The 21016-nt window shown below is 40.8% G+C and overlaps 3 protein-coding genes across 4 annotated transcripts; 1 reads left to right on the forward strand and 2 right to left on the reverse strand.

Moving 5' to 3' along the window:
• Nucleotides 1-462: 462 nt before the first annotated feature.
• gnb3a (guanine nucleotide binding protein (G protein), beta polypeptide 3a) lies at nt 463-4532 on the forward strand (the record flags this gene model as incomplete). Of its 2 annotated transcripts, none has more annotated exons than XM_079227146.1 (8): nt 463-523; nt 694-835; nt 1395-1458; nt 2232-2394; nt 2508-2574; nt 2665-2866; nt 2970-3186; nt 3372-4532. In XM_079227146.1, the coding sequence occupies 8 exons, from the start codon at nt 463-465 to the stop codon at nt 3476-3478; spliced, it is 1023 nt and encodes a 340-aa protein (XP_079083272.1). In that variant the 3' UTR covers nt 3479-4532. The 2 variants fall into 2 exon arrangements, with proteins under 2 accessions (XP_079083272.1, XP_079083271.1); XM_079227145.1 differs by having other exon boundaries at nt 463-519; nt 690-835.
• Nucleotides 4533-4883: 351 nt separating this feature from the next.
• Nucleotides 4884-7587, reverse strand: cdca3 (cell division cycle associated 3). The gene is made up of 6 exons (XM_079227144.1): nt 7541-7587; nt 6820-6961; nt 6588-6690; nt 5590-6486; nt 5449-5516; nt 4884-5275 (listed from the first exon to the last, which is right to left on the reverse strand). Exons 2-6 carry the CDS (start codon nt 6946-6948, stop codon nt 5183-5185), a joined length of 1290 nt encoding a protein of 429 aa, XP_079083270.1. The 5' UTR covers nt 6949-6961; nt 7541-7587; the 3' UTR covers nt 4884-5182.
• Nucleotides 7588-8604: 1017 nt separating this feature from the next.
• pex5 (peroxisomal biogenesis factor 5) lies at nt 8605-17229 on the reverse strand. The gene is made up of 16 exons (XM_079227150.1): nt 17094-17229; nt 16912-16950; nt 16628-16745; nt 16368-16514; nt 15551-15635; nt 15068-15158; nt 14652-14774; nt 13459-13572; nt 12989-13072; nt 12599-12718; nt 12252-12395; nt 12012-12082; nt 11234-11455; nt 10951-11116; nt 10704-10861; nt 8605-9822 (listed from the first exon to the last, which is right to left on the reverse strand). The coding sequence occupies exons 1-16, from the start codon at nt 17205-17207 to the stop codon at nt 9576-9578; spliced, it is 2043 nt and encodes a 680-aa protein (XP_079083276.1). The 5' UTR covers nt 17208-17229; the 3' UTR covers nt 8605-9575.
• Between the last annotated feature and the right edge of the window lie 3787 nt (nt 17230-21016).

Below are 21016 nucleotides of genomic sequence, written 5' to 3' on the forward strand. Positions count from 1 at the left end.
TGGTTTGTGTTTACATTCAGGGTGAGGATGTGTGCTCTCATTAGGCCTCACATCATCTGAAGAGCAAATACTTTTGCTGTTAATAATGTCGTGGTGAATATTCATGCAGTCTGCGCGTGCGTGTGACGTGCGTAGGTTTGTTCTGTGTGTGCTCTTGCGTGTTCATGAACATTTGCAAAGTAGACGAGGACCAGTTTGACTTGCAAAATAGCACTCAGTTGGCGACTGGAGCTAGGGAGGATTAAACAGCGCGCAGGTAAACTTCCAGCATGAAGTATTTATACAGCGAATGCTAGAAATTACTGGAAATCATACAAATCACAACTGTTTTCTTGAATAATATCTGAGTAACTGTTTTTGTACTTTCCCCACCTCTCTTCTTCTTCTTCTTCATTTCAGGATTATCAGCTTTCCTGCCATCTCTCCTATCTCCATTGGTGACAGCACCTAACAACCATCGCCATGGGTGAAATGGAGCAATTGCGAAAGGAGGCGGACAGTCTCAAAGACCAGATCACTGTCAGTAGGCCCGTCCATATCCTCTGTACTAACCCATTCGGCTGCCCGCAGTATTTATCATCATCATGATGTGGCTTTTGCTTTTCACTTTGACCTGAAGACATTTCTTTCCCCAAATACTTATAACCACATCAGTAACCGGTGTGCCCGTGTTTGTGTCCGCTCTTCAGGCAGCTCGTAAGACGGTGCAGGACACCACGCTGCAAGAAGCAGCAGCCGGGACCACCGTGGTGGGGCGCGTCCAGTTGAAGACCAGGAAAACACTCAGGGGTCACCTCGCCAAGATCTACGCTATGCACTGGGGCGCTGACTCCACGTAAATACACAGCATGTTGTACACGTATTCAATTCACAGCAACATCTGGCTATAGTAAAATAATTCATTATATTAAACTCATTATATTAAGCACAAAAAGAAAAGAAAAAAAACAATGAATATAACTCTGATGGGTAAATCTGATTTCTGAATTAATAGGAGGAGACATATTGTTATACTTTCCACATTCATACTCAGATTTTGGCTTTCTATTAGAATACGTTCAGCATTAATGTTTATTCTGTCTGTCTGAATATACTTGAATTCAGTCTCAGCCGCTCTGTTTTTTGAAAGTTTTGACAAAATCGCGTTTCCAGGCCACATCTTGTGTTTACTTTCTGTCAGCTGATTCACATACACTGCAACAGGAAATACACTGGGACTTTTTAACAATATTTACGTTTCACACTATGACGTAGTCTATACATTGTATATTTGTGAAGTCCCACACAGCACTTAGGCTTTATAATACAAAATTTTCATTTTTCAGTTTACATGTCACCTATCATGTTTTTTTTCTTCATATTTTTTTATATCGCTGTCATTATTACACCCCCAGGTTGTGTGTCAGTGCCTCACAAGATGGAAAACTTATAGTGTGGGACAGCATTACCACCAACAAGGTAGGAAAGAGCAAAAGAGAGGTCTATCATCATTACGGCGATGGCAGATGAGGGCAAATATACCCCAAATTAATCCATTAATTTGCTTTCCCAGGTAAAACGGAGCAGTAAATGAAACAAACCTCTTTTTTTTATTGTTGATAAAATGCAATAGACAAATAATTCAGCTAAATTCAGCACATACAGACAACGTATGTCGTAAAATACACCTAATGCATATACCTCATTTTCCGATAGGCTTTTATTTTTTTCTGTTGTTTTTCTAAATAAGATGAGGGGAGAGAATTTGAAGAAAAAAGGTAAAAATGTGGCATGTAAAATTATTTTAAATCTGAAAGTAGATAGTAAAATGAAATCAGCTGCAGTTTTCTTGCAATACAAAAGAGATTGTTTTCTTAGTAGTAATATCCCAAATAGCCCTGACATTTCAATACATGACATTAAAAGAATTAAACATAAAATAATTTTTTTTGAAAAAGAGTTAAGAATATTTTTTTGTTTTTATCTATAAACCAATTAAACATAGAAAAACCTTGAGATGTGCTTCAGTAACTGGTGATCAACAACCATTTGAACTGCCATAACTATAGCAGTGTAATAGGCCTAACTAGTTTGGATTCATAATCAAAGTAATATCGATGTTAATCAAGGCAGAAGCTATGAATTAAGAGCAAGGGTGTCCTCATATTTTCTGAAACAATCTTTTCAGGGTAAATCATCCCTTAACATGTCAAACATGTTAAACAAGAGTTTCACCAGTCTTCTGTCCCCAGGTGAATGCCATCCCGCTCAAGTCTTCGTGGGTGATGACTTGTTCCTATGCACCTTCGGGGAACCTTGTGGCTTGTGGCGGTCTGGACAACATGTGCTCCATCTACAACCTCAAGGGCAAGGACGGGAACGTCAAGGTCATGCGTGAGCTGGCAGCACACACAGGTAGGATAAGTTAAATCTCTTGAAGTCACCGATGCTCTTAAGATTGAACTTGACTGAGTCCTCCTTTAATTCACTTACACTACTCCTCACATGGTATTTCTTTGGTTGCACAGGTTACCTGTCCTGCTGCCGTTTCCTCAGTGACAGTGAGATCATCACCAGCTCTGGAGACTGCACTTGGTAAGAATATATATATATATATATATATATAAATACATTGCAACTTTTATCTCTGTAGTTAAAACATACACAAATATCGTCTCCTTCTAGCGTACTATGGGACATTGAGACCGGGACCCAAAAGACCGTCTTTGCAGGACACCAGGGCGACTGCATGTCCCTGGCCGTGTCCCCAGACTTCAAGTTTTTCATCTCAGGGGCATGTGACTTCACAGCCAAACTGTGGGACATCCGGGAGGCCCAATGCAGACAGACCTTTAGCGGCCATGAGAGTGACATCAACGCAATTGGGGTGAGGATGAGAAATATTTCCACCTCTCTGCGTATCAAAGCTCAGCCCTTTTAGTTTTGCTCAAAGGAGGCCTATAGTTTCTCATCACTTCTCTTTCTTCCAGTTTTTCCCCAATGGTCACGCAGTGATAACAGGGTCGGATGACGCCACCTGTAAACTGTACGACCTGCGAGCTGACCAGGAGCTCATCACCTACCAGGACTCCAGCATCATGTGCGGGGTCACCTCCCTGGCCCCCTCCCTGTCTGGACGCCTGTTACTGGCTGGCTATGACGACTTCAACGTCAACATCTGGGACACACTGAAATCTGAGAGAGTGGGTAAGTACAGGTGGAACTTAGAGATGTTAAGTGGTTTTAGAAACCGATTTCAAAGCATTTAAAACCTCCGGTGTTAAGCTTCTGATATCGGACGGAGTGTTCTGCATCTGTGTCGTGTCACTGGTATTTTTCAGTGGTACTTTGCTCAGCTCACATCAGGATTTTTCTTCTGTGCCGTGGTCAAGGAGTGCTGGCTGGTCACGACAACAGAGTGAGCTGTATCGGGGTTTCCTCAGATGGGATGGCGTGCTGCACAGGATCCTGGGACAGCTTCCTCAAGATATGGAACTGAGGCTGTTCCTCACCAGCGAGCAGAAAGAGAGCAGTGATTATCAGTCTGGTAGAAAGTGAAGAAGATAAAAAGAAACAGGAGTTTGAGGGGGGGATTCGCATAGGGTGAGAAGAGGGTATTTTAATTGTGCCAAGTCCTATCTAATGTTGGAGAGGGGTTGTAATGTGAAGATTTTCTCCTCTCACCTTTCTTCTCACGTTATGGGGGAATTTAGGGGTGGGACATGGGGTGGGCGTCTCAGTAAAAGATAATTCCTCTTCATAGTTTAATATATTGCGGTTAAAATAACCATAACATATGCACATTTATCGCAGCAATTCAGAGGTCACCCAATGAGAACAATTGCCAAATAGAGATGGTAGCATGCTGGATGAGAAATAATTGAATACATGTCAAGTTACAGCCTGTGAAGGTTCACACTAGCTATACTAATATGTTTTATATCAAAGCATAAGTTACATCATATGAATAATATGAGCATTTGCATTGTTTTTGTTTCAGACTTGTTTGTTGTTAGTTTTGGTAGATTCCCTAGATGCTTACATTTACTTTCTTTACATTTTCTAACTTTAAATTAAAATAGTGTGCTAGTTTGCAGATGTTTATATTAGTGTCAAGTTGATTTGTATGTGATTAATGGACAATATTTACCAGGATTTGGGGTCTCCCCTCCCCCCTCCCTTGTAGCTAGACCTGCAAAGTGCTTTGGGTAAACTGTTGCACTGACAGATGGGATAAAAAAATAAAAATGGTTTTCATGGTTCACTAAGCACTTACAAAAAAGATAACCCCATTTGTCTCAGGGCAGGAGGACTATTTGTATGAGTGTTACATGTATGATAACTGCTGTGTGCATATGAACAATACATCTGAATCTGTATGTGACCGCTTACTTTTTCCTCTGCATGGTACAAGATGAACCTCAAGGACAGTTTGTGTACATACAGAAAATACATATCTGAGTTCTGACTAGAATTTGGACTGCCTCTTTTCCAACACTGGATTCACTCTGCAAAATAAAGCAATACTACCTTTCTTAGACTGTCCAATAAACATGGGATTCTGCATTACACAAGTCTTAACTGTTCATTTCTGACACGCTGAGTTGAGTCTTAGTTTTGTTCATAACATATTTCAATCCCACTGGATATGGAGTGAGGCATGAAATACTACCAGTAAATAGTTCATTGTAAATGTAATTCTGCTCTGAAAGAATCTCCATGAAGGCTGAACTGAAAAAGTAGTAGTTCAGGGTCCCTCTAGTGTTTGACTTCATACAATCTATTGGTATAAATAAATGTCAAGGCATTATGTGGATCAAATGGAAGGTCAATGGAATATTTCTTCAATATATTTTTAACAAAATGAACAAAAAATTAGTTTTAAGCTTTTATTCTGTTTGAGCAATAAAGAACAGGAATTTTACAATTTGGTTAAGAAATTTAAGTTATAAAAAAAGACATCCAAATACAAAAGGAAAGCAAATGACAAACGATAGCAGAAGTAGTTTACAACCAATATAAAGAGTTAAAGCTGAAGTATGCAAATAATTATATTTATATTTACAAGCCAAAACAGGATAGAAAACATAAGTAATAAAAACAGACACAGGACAAAAATCAATAAAAAAAAAGAAAGCTGTACACATAAAAGCTTGTTTTAAGAGATATAAAAGCGGTCGGATTCTGTACACGTTGCAGTGAATCATCTGTTCTCCTTATCCAAAGACGCTGCCAGCACTCTGCGGTCAATCTGTCCCAGTCGCTGCTTATCTGGGGTGGACACCTTCAGCTTCGCCTGGAAAGCGGAGAGGACACGTCACGTTATCTCAGCAACTTATTACCTTTCCATGCTGGAATTCACTTCAGGACAACTAAATTACTCAACGTCACTACCGGTTCAAATTAAGTTCCAGTGTATACCGAGCGTAGCCGTCACTAGCAGGGAGTGCATGTTTGTAAAAACTATACCTGAGGACGTTGTTGCCGGGGTGAGTTGGTCCCCTTAAGGATCTGCAGTGGGGAGCGACCTTCGGTTCCTTAAAAAGAAAGAAAACGTTAAGCAACAACATCTTATCAGCGATAACGCAAAGCCACAAACTTTCTACACACCTTTCTGCTTTAGTTTTCCAGACCGTCGCTTGTTCTCGTTGGTTACTTTCTTCACGGCCATCTGGACAGCAAGAGGGGAGGAGCCTCCTTTTCCACCCTGCACTCCTCTAGCTCTCAGCCCAGTGGCGCCAAAACCTTTCCCCAACCACTGCGGCTTGAACACCACCTGACTGGGGCTCTTTGGGTCAAAGGTGGGGCAGCGGATGCCGGTACGGAGCTGTGGATGCTCTGGGCTGGGGACAGTCGGTGTCTCTGGTGTAGAAGGCAAAGAAGATTCTTCAAGAAGCTCTTTGGTTTCTTCAGAAGATGGCTCTGCGGTTTCTTCAGAAGATGGCTCTGCTTTCTCAGACTGTGCAGGGGAACCATCTGAATCAGAGGGAAGGGAAGGCTCAACCGGGGTCTCTGGTTCAACAGTGACAGAAGGTTGGGCATACGAATGCTCCACACTGTCCTCGAGTGGCTCCACATCTGCAACAGACACTGGGGATGAAGCGCTGTCATGGTGCACCTCAGCAAAGATCTGGGATGAGGTTTCTCCCTCATGGTACGTTATCAGGCTCATGCTCAGTCTCTTGTGAAGAGGAGACTCTCTTGCTTCTTCACCCTCCTCCAGGCTAATGTCTGCCTCAGTTTCTAATTCAACCTCAAATTGGGGTTTATCAAAAACAACATTTTTGAGAGGGGGCTGCACAGCGGTGGCCAGGTTAGCATGCTCAGCCAGGGAGGAAAAGTTGTGGGAAGGCTGCGGAGACATGAGGGGCTCGGTGGAAGCCAGCTCTTCACCCTCCACCTCGTCCACGGCATCAGTGAAGCATTTCTGAGGGGCTTCATGGAGTTTTCCTTCGGTTTCACTGTGCAAAAACATGCCCAGGCGGCGGGCAAAGGACCCGACTGTTGCTGTAGGGGCAAATGCAGGAACATCACGTTACAGGACATATTGCAGGTAAAAAAATAAAAAAAAAAGTCTAGCAGAACATTAGTCTTTTCTAAATGGTTACCTCTCATGGCTTCTCTGACAGGGGTGCGGTTAACACCAATTGTAGGTGAGCGGGGATCAGTGAATGCCAGTGGACACTTGGTTTTGGGAACAAGACCATCAACCTAGGGAGAATATTTAGTATTGTTAACCCGTTTAAGTGTGTCTCTCACACACACACACACACACACACACACACACACACACACACACACACACACACAGTCTGAAAGCATGTCAGCCAGGTAACCTACCTGAATGGGTGTACGATCAATTACTATTGAAGGAGAACGAGGATCCATCAGATCAGTGAGCCGGCTGTTTTTGATTGCCGGTTCTGGTTTTATTGGTGCAGACACCAACTTACTCTCACTGGATCCCATGATGCTGTTTAACCTGGATCAGGTAAATAGAACATACAAAAATACCCTTTTAATGAGTCCAATAACAAGATCATAAAAGTAACACATAAAAACATGGTAACACAACACAAGTAAAAAACACAGTACACAGAGGATATATTTCAGGATTTAAGGAATATATATATATATCAAAAGCACATTTCCAGACAATGAAAAACGTGCCCTCCTGACTTCTAACTATGCAAATGAGTGCATGTAAATGCTGCAGAACTAACGTTAACCTTGATTTAACCTCGTACAGTGACAGAAAACATGATTTTAAATTTAACATCGCTGTATTACTTGCATTACTACGTCTACTAGCGATTCACAAACATTTCATAACAGCAGTTGGCTGAAAATTAAAGAAGTAGCGAAGGTAACGTTTGCTGGCACGTTAACAAATAGCTAGCTTAGCTCAGGTCTGTTGGCGTGAAGTTTCTCCATTTAGCGTCATTTGTTTTAATCGTGTAGGTTAAGTGTAACGATAGTACGTTAACGTAAACCTTTGACGGTCATTTGAAAGAGCGCAGGTTACTTTGGTGTCCATTCTCTAAAATATGATGTGCCTTACCTAAGACGAGACGAAGATAGTAGATCAGGCGTGTAGCAGCAACTCTTCTCACTTTCTCAACAGTCCACACTTATGATAAACAGGGGAAGCTCAATACTTTTTAAAGATTTAAATGACGGGGTTCTTTTTGAACGAACCAATCAACGCCAGCTTCCGCTCCACCTCCTCGACGCTGATTGGCTTAGAGCGCGCGTTCAAGAACTGGTCGTTGTCTCTCGCAGATAACGCTTTTTGAAATTTAAAATGAATGCGTGCTTTGTTTTTGTCACGTGAGGGGAGAAAAATGAAATGTTACTTTGGAGCTGAAACAGTCAAACTGCCTCGTAAAGAAGGGAAAGAGAAATCAAGGAGAACAAAGCGCAATAATATATCATGAATATATTTGGATACAATCTTTGCAGAAATGTATTTAGAAAAATACATTCTACCCGAATATGTATAGACTTTTACTGTACAGTGTTTAGTTATATTATCATGAGTATATTCATTCAAAAAAAATAGCTAAAAATGAAACTGGATAAATGGCAGGAATGTTACCACAGACTCCATAATGCTGCAAATATATACATGTTACAATACTTTCGGCACCAGTGTTACATCCTTCAGCATTAGTGAGTGAACAGACATCTATTTCCATGAAAATCTCAGAAGATGCCACTTTAAAAGGTCTATCACATTTCATCTCACAATTAATTTGTTTCCTATTTCCTAGATTTACAATTTCCATTTTATCATAACATAAATTAAAAAATGTCTCTCTCCAACCCACAGAGCAGCAACAGCAGTTGCAGATTGTTTTCATTGTATTAATAATCACGCCAGCCTCATCAACTTAAAAGAATGAATTTGAACAGGTTTAATATCTTTATTCTGAATAATGCTTTACAGCTGCAATACAAAAAAGTACAGCTGTAAGTAAAAAGTATATTTTCTTACATTGTTATCATTACATGAAACCATTTTGATTTACATTGTTTTTTCATTCGTTTCTTTTCAGCTCGCAATACTTTTTTGGGTCATTTTGTTCATCGTTTCAGAAAAAAAGGACTTCCAGATGATTGGAATCAAAGCTTTATTGCTGAATATTATATTAAACATTGCAGTCAGGATACAACTAGCCTGAGCACAATTATAGTGCAACAATTATGTTACAATACACAATATGGCATATAGCATTATTTTACAACGAAGCAAATTGTTTTACAAGAGCGATATGAAAAAGAGCAAGAGAAGGGAGGAGCCCAGAGAAATCATCCTCAATCATAGTACAATTATATGATCTTATTATCAGCGCAATGCACAATTAAATCCCCCATTCGATCCAAAACACACACACACTTTACACACACACACACACACACCTTACCATAACAGAAACAGTCCAAATGTTCAATATCCTGGTTGATAATTGATCACAAAAAAATTAAATAATGTGTACAAAAAACAAAAACACTGCTGCACGTCTGATTAGTTTGTACTCTGGACTGGCCTAATCCTTCTCTTGGGAGCACTTTTGATAAAAAGCTGTACTCTTTTTAATATTGTACCTTTAATCTACATAACCGTAGTGAATATACAGTTTAGCCTACAACCTGCAGTTAAGAAAAACTGTGAGAGCGTTGAGTGTAATAAACTGTCCACATTGCATTCATCATCATTCTTAATCGTTTACTTTCTTCTCAGAGTACAAATTTCATATCAACAACAAAAGTGACATTGAACCCAGTTCTGCAGATTAACAGAGTAAGATGAAATATGAGGACTGTCAAACATGTAAAATACAGTGACGTGACTGTATTGCTGCTGGCTGCGTCTTCCAGGGAGAGACTAATACTGCAATGTTTGATGGAAGTCCTTCAAGCGCACAGAACCACAAGATGATGTCTCTCGGATGGTGGATAATTCACAGTGTCTTCCTCGTCTGTTTCTCTGTAACCGTTATCACTTTGATTCCTCTTCGCTTCATTCAGTCACCCAGACATTTACCTCCCAGCAAAACACACTCACACTCAATAAGCCCCCCCCTGGTTGGACCTCATTCTGTCCCGCCGTCCACCTCTCTCTGGGAGAAGTGAGCCAGCAACGTGTCCAAGTCCCGATGGTCTGCTGCAGCGTACAGAGGGCTCTCCCCCATCATGCTGAGAGCCATGCGCAAGGTGGACCAGATGTTGTCAGACATCATGGTGGCTGCGGCACCTCCTGGTCCCCTCGCAGCTCTCTCTCCGTCCCCAGAGGCCTGACGCTGTAGAGATAGAGCTTCAAGGAAATGCTCCACTGCCTCTCTGATGAAGGAGAGAGACAGCTCATTTAGTTTCTGATATTATTTTAAATAAACGCATACTACTTCTCCTAATTACTTGGAGCCCAATGAGATAATATTTGTAGTGACAGAATCCTCTGATATTAAATGGGGTGGACAAAATATAAGAAACTTTCAGTATGATGCAATACACCACAAACGAGTTAAATCATCGTCTGAGACATTTTCAACAAAACTGAACATTATAGTCATCATAAAAAGTTAGATTTATTTCAGAGCAGCTGAATTAAACAGAATGTGTACCTAATAAACTGACAACTGTGTGTGTTTTACAAAACTGCTGTTGCCATCTAGTGGAAGTAAAATGATTGAATTGCACCAGGGTTTGTCAGGTTTTAATAGAACACTAGCTATAAAAAAAATAAATCAAGTCAAATTAAAAGCAACACAGAGATAATTTGCTGGTATTAAATAGCGCAGACAAACATTTAGATTGTGTAGTTTAGTGATTTTGTGAAACCTTTTTACAGCAAGTACTACATATTTCAACAAATAATCCAACAGACTTCAAAACCTTTAGTCTGACAACTTGCATTGGGCACTTAATGTTCCTTTCACCCATTTTACACAAATAATAATTTTAGCTCACGTTTAGAACAACCTCACCCTTATTTTCTTATTTTTGTAATTCTACAATCATTACAAAGAAGCATCCCCACACTTTCATACCACAGCAGTGGAGTGTCACTCATTCATGGCATCAATCTAATGTAACAGTAAGCAGTCAACATGGTGGCTAAAGCAAAAAAAACATTTAAAGACAAAAACAGACACGTTTTTGGTTTAAAATTACCCTTTTTGAAGCAAAATATGAATCTACTAACCAAATAATGTATCCCTCACCTGTGTGCTCCCAAGTTGACGCAGCTGATTCCCAAGTTGTAGCGACTGCGTATGAAACCGGGCTGCAGCTCCAGAGCTCTCCTGTAGGCGGCCACAGCCTCCTCAGAGCGGCTTCCATTGGCGAGTGTGGCACCCAATTTATTCCACAGCAGGTAGTCCTGATGGAGACAGAAGAGAGAGCTCAGAAACAGACAGAGCATGCAATGTGAGACCGGCATTACTACCTCAGCACAGCTTCTTCACTAACCTGTGGCGTGACAGACAGAGCGGCGCTGAAACAGTCCACCGCCTTGTCATACTCCCCGCTGAGGTTGAAGAGAACTCCCAGGCCACACTGCAACTGGGGGTCCACCTGGGCGGGGTCGGAGTTGGCCGCTTGCAGGAACAGGGACTGAACATCTGTAAACAAAGCTCTGTGCAGGGGAAAAAAGAGGCGAAGAGTTAAAAGATGAAGTAAATAAAATATACGAAAAACACTTGAATGACTTGATCTGCGTGTTTAAACCTGAAATCACACGTGTGATACTCACTCTGGCAGCAGTGAGCCGAACCTCTCCCTCTCTTTCTCCCTTTCTCCGGCACCTTCCTGCTGGTGTTCGCCCTCATTCTGCGCCCACACGGAGCGGTAATTAGGGTTGTGCTTTAGCCAATCACGAAGAGTCTCACAGGCCTGCCTGTGCAGCGACTCGTTAGTGAAACTGACAGCCAACGCCATCAGAGCAGTGAGGTTGTCGTTCTTCAGCTCTATACATCTAGGGAAAGAATAGAGGGAACAAGTCAGAGAAGGGAACAAGGACATGCTTTGAGTTGAGAAAGCAAAAACATTAGAAATGGTCAAATGCTTAATTAATGAGGTTTCTTTTTACTGTTAACATGTATGGATAAAGGGGAAACTGGGCAAGGTGGTAACTTAGAGACAACAATCTGAGCAGGAAGATCGCTACACAATCATATTGATCAGGTAACAAGATGGAATCTATCTGGTAATTTAGACTTGTTCATTTTTGTATGCAATCATTTCAAATTTGTTGTGGATGTTTACAAAAAAGAGGCAAAAAAAAACAGCTTGCCTATAGCCATTCAGCTCATTATTAATCTACAACCGAGTGAATCAAGACTAATTCCAATACAGAAGAGTACCATGAGTATCATAACATTTACAGTTTCTTAACAATGTCTGCAATATGTATATGTTTATATATAAAAAAAAAATAAAAAAAGGAACCGTAACTACTACCCAGCAAACTCAGATGCACTACTTTAATTTGTATTTGAAATGACGAGCATTTAGGAACTCTGATTCCCAACCTGCGAAGGGCACTGATGGCGGCAAATTCCTGCTCATTCTCTGCCTGACAGGTTCCCAGATATTGCCAAGCCTGCAATTTAATGAAGATAAATGTACACACACCACAGCGTTATTACAACTGCCCTCTGTGGGGGAGACAAATGTGAGTAAGGACACCTTTTGGATTGTTCTTACATAAATTAATAAGAGGGTGAAGGACTGAAAAATGAAAATGAAGCCATAGGCCGTTAAAGTCTCACCAGCTGGTTCTCTGGTTCTTTCTGTACAGCACTTTCAAAGAAGCGTACAGCACCAGGGATGTCCCCGGCCTCCATCCTCTTCACTCCCTCTGACAACGGGTCAGGGTTGGATAAATAGGGGTTGTCCTCTTCAAATTGATACCCCTGGGACAAACACAAGGAAAACATGGAGGACATTTTTCTATGTGAACTGTTCCAACAGAGCATCGTGCAGAGTCAAAATCAAACACATGAGAAGCTGTAACGCATCTGTACGTCATGTCCTTTTATACATCAAGTAGAGCTGTATGTGCAAAAATGCTGAAATCCTCCACCATGTAAACTGTTCTGAGCAGGTTGACAGCTACCTTGTCATAGGAAGTGCTGAGTAGCTGATCGAAGTCAGACAGCCAGGGGTGGCTCTCTGCGTCCCTCTTAGCCATCTCTTCCCACTCCTGCTGTAGTTTCTCCCAGAAATCCACATCACTCTGACAAAATGACAGATGCACATCATTACTTCACAGTCTCATCACATCATATATCATCCTGTATTATAGACAAAATTGACCTTTACTTTTCCAAGGGACAGACACGAGTGTATTGATTGTGTTTCGTTCACGAAGTTAAAAGAGAAAGACAGCGGTGTGTTTTTTTTGGACACAGAGTGCTTTAACCTCTCTGTTACCACTGCTCCCATTGAATATCCAGTACTTTAGCTTTGTTTTTAGAGCTAAAGTTGTCACTGATTCTTGTATCACCTCCACTGCAGCTTTAGCTTGTTGGAAATCCGGTCCTGATGTGGCAAACTCATCTACCCAGGCTTCAGCCGAGTCGTGCGACACCTGTTGAACAATGAGGAGCAATGACAGTCGTTGACCAGAGTAAGAACGGGCCCGCTATGAAAATTGATATTAGAGCCGAGGATGGGGGGCATTAAAACAGGAAAAACATAGAGGGAAGTGAATGGAAAGGAGATGAAAGAAGAACCAACACAGAAAAAGCTAATTTTCTCTCATGCCTTTCTAACAATTCTTCTTATTGAACCTCTGGTTTATTAAGCAGATAGAAAAATCACTCAATAGCAGCAAAAAAAATGAAACACTTGGTGCATCTTACCGTGTATGTGGAGGACAAAACTCAACGACACTAGAAGCAAAACTTATCTCACTGCATTAACTGTAGCTAAAACTAAAAAAAACTATCGCTGCCACGACCACAGAGGTCCTACCTGCCTGATGACCTTGGCCCACTGCTGTGCTTGTTTAGCTTTAACTTTCTCAATCTTCTTATTCCTCTCTGGGGCTTCCAGGGGAAGACTCCCTCCCCCCGTCTCCGTCAGGAACTATGGCATGATGCGAGGAGGGGTGGCGGTGGGGAATGGGGCGATGTTTTGAGGAAGAGGTGGCGGAGGGAGCGATTGGTGGTTAATAAGAGTTTTTTTAATAAGGGGTAGGTAGAGTAGGAGAAGTTTAAGTGGTAGGAGGAATAGATGAATGGCGGTTGTTAATTGAGGGAATGGCAAGCCAAGAGTTTGAAGGCAAGTCAAAAAATGGGGAAAGTACACGTCAGAGTTAGAGGGCAAATAAGTACAATGGAGCCATGGTGGTTAGATATTCATCAAAGACAGGACTGAGCGCTACACATGCACAGCATAATATAGACACCCTAATCAGCCAGGATGAGAAAAAAACTGAAAGACAAAAGGTCAAGAACGCAAAAAAATTTTTTAAATGTTCTTACTATTTCATAGAAAATAATAACTTACTATGTCAAAATTATTAAATAAATTAGGAAATAAAGTCAAAAACTATTGAGCCAAAAAAAAAAAAGGTACACCAACTATCTTAAAACTAAAGTAAAACCCTTGTTACCAAGTCAAAATTATAAGATTATTAGTCAAACATTAGATTTACTAAATCAAAATTATTAAAAAATGATGTATTTGTAAGAAAAATAGTGTGCATCATTTTTTAAATAGTAATTTTATTTTTGTTATTCATATCTAACTTTTGACTTGTTTCTTTTCTTGGCAGAAATAGACCGAAATAGAACTTTTTCTGCCTGAAGTGGATGAAGTCCAAGTAATTACTCACAACCTCAGTAAAATCAAGAACTGAAGTAAAACTGAGTCACGGTGGGAATAAGCAGAGCTTGATTGTACACAAGCTGCAGAAGAAAAGACGCAGATCTTCATCCTCTCATTGCTGAACAAAATCCATCTTCAATGCTGTGCAGAATTGAGCTTCATGTTTCAGCGAGTGCAGCGGCTGCTTTTGGTTACATTAGTGGAAAATGTTACTCTGCATCAGAAACTAGGTGATGAGTCACAAGGCAGAGTCTATACTGTGCAATAGCGAACCACTGTGCCTCCCCAATGTGTTTCCAGTGACCACCCCCTCCTCAGTGGGCAGTGACTCGTACCTGGTTGAGGTTGGAGGCCCAGTTCTGAGCCTCCTCGGCCTGAGCTTTATCTTTGAGCTGTTTGTCTGTCTTGCTCTCCACTGTCACACTGCCCTCGCCAATCTGCTTAATGAATCGCAGGAACTACACAACGAAAAAAAAAAAAAAACATGAGAACAAAAATGCATTTTAGCATTACCATCTGTCAGATTCATACTAAATACACTGCTAGTTCCTTTCCAAACCAAAAAATTTCTATCCAAACTAAGGCAATGACCGTGAAAAACGTGAATGAAACTTAAGTCATCAGAGTTACTAATGCACCATGCTCCCAAGGAACTTCTCTACAAGAGCGTAAAAGAAAAAGCGAAAGGATATGGTGATAGAAGATTAATGATCCAATGAATGAGTGACATGGACATGAAGCCACTGCTCACCTCAGTGTTTTGTAACTTGGGGTCATCAACTTTTGAGACGAGCTCATTGGCTGTCTGCTTCAGCTCCTCCCCTGCTTGGTACTCCTTCGTCCTATAACGTCAACAAGCCAATGTTAATATCATCCTGTGAGGAATTACACAACTAGAAGGAACTGTTCTGTTTCATTCAGCATATGAAGGCTGGAACAACTCAATTCAGGTTGAAGGCTGTACAGGCGAGTCTTTTTGAGGTCAGACATCAAAGAAGGACATTCTGATACAAAATTAAAGTCTGAAAAATTCAAACTCAACAAACACATTCTCCCAAAAAGTAGACATGAAAAACAGGTTCAATGTTTAGAAATGCTGTCCTTTGTCTACCTGTGCTCCTATTATCATTTAGTCTGGCCTTCGCTCAACATTCATTGAGTGTGCCTGAAGTATCTATTAAGCCTTTTCTCAACTGCAAACTTTCAACTCTCTCCATCCATGTCCTGTTCCTACCATTCCTTCTCCTGGTCTCCCAGGTCTCCCAGCCACAACTTCTCCTCTGACTGTTCCAGATACTCCTCCGCCCAGCGTCCAGGATCTGGAGCAGAGAAGTGAAAAAAAAGGAGGAAAACACAGCGGGTGGGCAACATTATAAAAAAGTACACGCATTGCAAAAATAAAATGATTTATTCAAGGCAGGTTTGCTCTGATGTCAGTAAAGATTGATGTCGATCTGACAGACTGATGATGGTGCCATAAAAATGGAGGGCTCATTATGTCTCGTTCACACTTCACAATTTTGGCTGTTATTTTCCTCTCGCCGACAGTTTTTGGAGCTCCAGGACAAAATCTCCAGATAGGAAGGAAATATGTGTTGTTCACAGACGCTTTCCAGCTATCTAGAATACTAAATATCTGGATCTGTCGGGGAGTGAAAGCCAAAGAGAGTGCGAGAGACGGGTTTAAAGGAAACCTGGCAGAGGGGTCGCCTCGCCTGTAGCCTACCTGTGTGTGCTACATATAAATATACCACATAACACAATGATTGATCTACGAGGAAAATAGTGTGTAGGTGTAAACAAGGAGGTAAATCATGAGAACATGTGTGCCGGTAACAACATCATCAAATATGAATACGACGCCCGTGTCATTTCTCACGTGTGATTTTGCGACATAACGATCTTGTAGACTGTGAGCACCTGTCGGCGTCAGTGTGTGAACAACACAGCAGTTTGACAACTTTAAAGTTGTGTTGTGTGAACTTGGCTTCATTAAGCAAAGTGTGTGTCCAGAGCGCAAAAATAAAAACTATAAAAAAACCTCAAACTACCTGCCGCCTCAGCAATAAATTCTTTCGTCCAATCAGCATCTGCTGCGTCACCAAGAGCGATGATCCCCGGAGCGGAGGCCGAGTCCGGACCGGAGAGAAACTCAGCCGTCCAATCACCAGAGAGGGCCAACGCTGCCACATCTGGAGCTATGACATGGAAATATGTGGTGCTTAAAATGTTGGGTGGAAAACAATCACTTAAAAATACCTGAAACCGGTATATAAAATACATGAGAACTAATCATAATAATCAAGCGCACCTCTCTGTGGAGCTTGTCTGTAGCTCTGCTGGTCAATCTGTTGCATTTCCTCCAACAGCTGACCCATGTCAAATGTGTGTGGCGGTCGGGGGGGCGCCTGAAGGAACTCATTCACCAACTGTAGCAAAAATAAAAACATTATTTTACTATATTAAGAAATTGCACCCGATATACACAGAGTTACACACCTGAAATCGCTTCAGAGTGAGAGACTTGAACTAAACATTATAAAGTATCATAGTCAAGACAATATGCTGAATATGTAAAGGAACATGAGCGCTGACCTCTTCTTCAGTTGCAATTTCAATGGGAGACGGGGGAATCTGAGGAACCAAGAAGGAAAAAAACGAGGTAAGAGAACAACTAGTGACACGTCTGTTGTCAAACAGACATTTCCCGACAACACATTATATGAATGATAAATTCCGCTATTCAAACTATTAATGGTTATGTTCAAATTACTCACTGTTGGTGTCGAGTGGTGCCGCCATGCCCCCCCTTCCTTGGTCATGTGACTGGTCAACTTCATGAGGGGATTGGCTCCCCCACATTCTGCCTCCACCAACTCCCGCATCGCCATGGCAACACAAGGACGAGGCAAACCCAATCAGACCACCTGAGAAGAGAGCTGAGAAGAGAAAGAGCAGGTAAATTACTCAGTTTGTGTTTGGACAATCTGCACAAAATTCAGCCTGTGTTCAGAAAGTTAATGGAATCCTCTTTTTTAGACCATTCAGTCAAAATGAATCACCTTTTGTCTTCTCTACATTATTCAAAATGTCGCAGTACAGATAGTCACATAACCAAAGTCAAGCGCCATCTGCTGTTTCCCGTGTCATTTCCTGGCTTAGGGTGAACCATTAATAATGTGGATATGATGGGCCGGCAGGCACAAGCAGTCACTGCATATTTCACTTCAATTCAGAGGATTGTAGCTTGTAACTGCATGCAATGCAGTCCTCGCAACAACAACATTATATTATGACCCTATTGTTACAACCAAAATAACTATTGATTACTGACTATTATACAGAGCTTGGTATCGGACCAAAAATACTTCTCTGGTACTGAGCCCATAAATATATTATCACTAAATATAAAAAACTGTCCAGTACTGAAAATTGCTATCAAATTCTGTTATCTTGTTTATTTTGTATTTCTTAATATACTTTTTTTTTTTTAAAAGACTCCCAGTTTTGGCATGGCCACTTTTGTTAAGACAACATTTACTCTACAAACATGACTTGAAGTTAACAATTTCGCACAACTACCTTTTGATATTTCCAAGTAAGGTACTGAACGAATTGCTTGAGATTTTGATATCTATTCAATTCAGTTTATTTTGTATAGACCAAAATCACAAATTAGCCTGTAATTTACCTATCTGTATGCCAATTTAAAATACCCAGACCTGAAATCATGTATTAAATAATATATTGATTTTAAGTTCTATTTGGTCCCCATTTAGGATATTTGATGATCACTCACCTGATCACTCCAAAAGCAAAACAATAACAAAAATCCGTATGACAATGATTCAGTCCTAATAGGCAAACCCTGTGAATAATATGTGGTCCTAGAGGAAATTATGCTGCTCATCTCACTGACCTATATCCAGGATGAGCAGCTGACAAACTGCTGTACACGCTGGCCTACTCAACTTCTCTATCCCCCTGGAGGGAAACATAATGGTGACACTTTCCATAATGAACTATCAGGAATAGAAACTTAATTCCCCATCTTCTCCACTTCATTTCCATTCTATTCCACTGATGCAATGTTCACCTAAAAACATTACAGAGCATATTAGAGTCCAGTGTACAGGTGGACTGCATATCACTCTTATAGGTTATAGCTATCGATTTAAGGGCCATTTATTGCTCCTGATTCAAAGAGCTGCTGTCCTGTATGGTGATTAGAGTCAAAGTAAGAGGATTATACAGAGATATTAATACACAGTGTCCCAGACAGCGAACACCTAACGTGCTCACCTCCCTGTTACATACCGCGAGCCCACTGGGTGCACCAACTGTGGGAGGAGGTTTGTGTTGTTGTCCTGCACGTTCACACATAAGCCACTTTTATTGGGACAATAATTCCATTTATAGGAAAATACTCAACCGTGCACCTCTGAATGCAGTGATTTGATTTAAACTGTCAAACCACTGTCACGTGTCAAAGCAGGTAACTGGTTTGCAGCGTGCACGCTGACGGCTGATTGTTTTGCCCGATGCTAACTGTGGCTTCAGTCACAAACAGCGACATTGAGCTCCGTACATGTCCCTGTGAGCATATCCTCTATTACAGCACACGTGTCGTTCATTAAACTGAGACTCAAGCAGACGATTTAAAGCGTTAACGGTCCGTTTAGCCGCTCAACAATAGCGAAGTGTTAGCCAGCTAGCTAGCTCCTGCAGGGCCAGTGAGGTGTTGTGTGCAGCCGGAGAGGCTTGATGTTCATCTCACCGCCGACGTGCAGCTGCTGTCACCGGGCCGACGGTCCCTCCGCTCCGGTCCGTCCTCTCCGACCGTAGCGCAGCGGAAGTTGCCGCAGCGTCCGACGTCCCCCGGTAACCGCGTGAAAAGCAGCCGCTGTGTGTTTGTTAGCGCTTCTGGTTTATTTACCTTCTTCCTCCATGACCCACAAAACCCGTCACTGATCGCGAGGATCGTCTCGGAACTTTACGATGGGTTGGTATTCTCAAACCGGGTTTACGTAAGAAGATGTCACGGCTTGCGTGGAAAAAAATAGACCGTAACGTTGAAGGTTTTGCGTAAATTACGCAATGCGCAGGAGATCAGAGTCCGGCGAATCAGGAGTGTGGGCTCAGAAACACCTTTCTAGACGAAAAAGATTTGCAGTAAAATCTAGATTTTCTCTACGTTCTGTATACTCAATACAATGTGTATAATAGCAACTTGTGAAAGTCCTGCATGCAACTTTTGGCCTAAATTTAAGTGGAGGTAACGAAATGCAGACTACTTTTCAACTGTAGAAGTACCATGGGGAGATCATGCAAAATGGCATCTTTGACAGTGTTTTATTTATTATATGCACTGGGGAGGAATATAATTAGATACATTTACCCAAGTTGCCTATATATGTACATTTTTGAGGCAGTCTATAAAGGCCTACTTTATGATATCTATAACAAGTTTTAAACAGGTTAAAATCTTTCCCCAAAACATGTCCTCGTCTTATAAAATATAATGCAATGTTACAAAGATGCCCAACATTTGGTGAAAATTAGCGTCACATGAAACACCTGCAACATTAGAATGCTACACTTGAATTACAATAATAATATAAATCTTGACTACTTTGCATAATGAGCCCTTTTGCTTTCAATACTTATATACATTGCGTATATACTGATGCTGCTAATATATTTATGCTTTAAAATAATGACATGCATTTTGTGAATGCAGTAGTTTTACTTGTAAAGAAGTATTTTTTATAATGTAGTCAATACCGTACACTGATTATATATTGTAATATAAGATTATTATTATTAAGTTGGTGTAGGTGGAGTTTGTTTTATATACTGTTGGTTAATTCAATCTAAAATAGTGTTTTAGATTTCATAGGAAAGTTATGTGTTGTGCATCAAACTGTAAAGTAAATGAGTAACTCCAGCTGTCGGACCTCAATTCAAAAATACAGTTTTACAAAATTATAGCATTATTTCAGTATCTACTCGAACAAGAAAGCTCTCTTGTGGAGACGTCATATAGTGCTTTTATTATGAATTTTGTAATATTTTCTGACAGTTCTCAATAACAATTAGTCAGCATTATCCATGTCATCATTGTATCAATAATTACAGGTAATGTTCCAATAGTAACATAGTAATAATATAAGTTATTAATCAATGCAATGTTTATTCCTTCTAAACATCACACTCAAAAACGACAGGCTTTATTTACTGACAGGTTTAGCACTGCACATTGATTGGCTACACAGACAGACAGCAAGAGACACAGAGGGAGAGGGAGGGAGAGGTGAGCGAGAAAGACAGGGAGGCAGAGGGGGAGGTGAGGAAAAGCACACAGTTGTACATTCATTAAACCAAATATACCGGATGGAGGGAAATAGAAAATAAATTAAAGCTTCAGTTTTGAAATGTGTTAAAAGATGAAATGAGTGAGACGTATCCAAGTATCACAACAATGTGCCCTCCTTTTTCTGTGATTCAGATATTGACAAATTCTTAAATTACAACAATATTACACACAAATTAAGAGACACTCATCAAGCCCGGGATTATCATCCGTATCACTACTACTATTATTATTGATTATTATCATCATCATCATCATACTGTTTTTTGATGCTGTAAAGGTGATTACTCAAATGAGAAAAAGTAAATCATAATCTGCTCCCTCTCA

The sequence above is a fragment of the Taurulus bubalis genome (genome assembly GCF_910589615.1).
Source record: "Taurulus bubalis genome assembly, chromosome: 12".
Lineage (NCBI taxonomy): Eukaryota > Metazoa > Chordata > Actinopteri > Perciformes > Cottidae > Taurulus > Taurulus bubalis.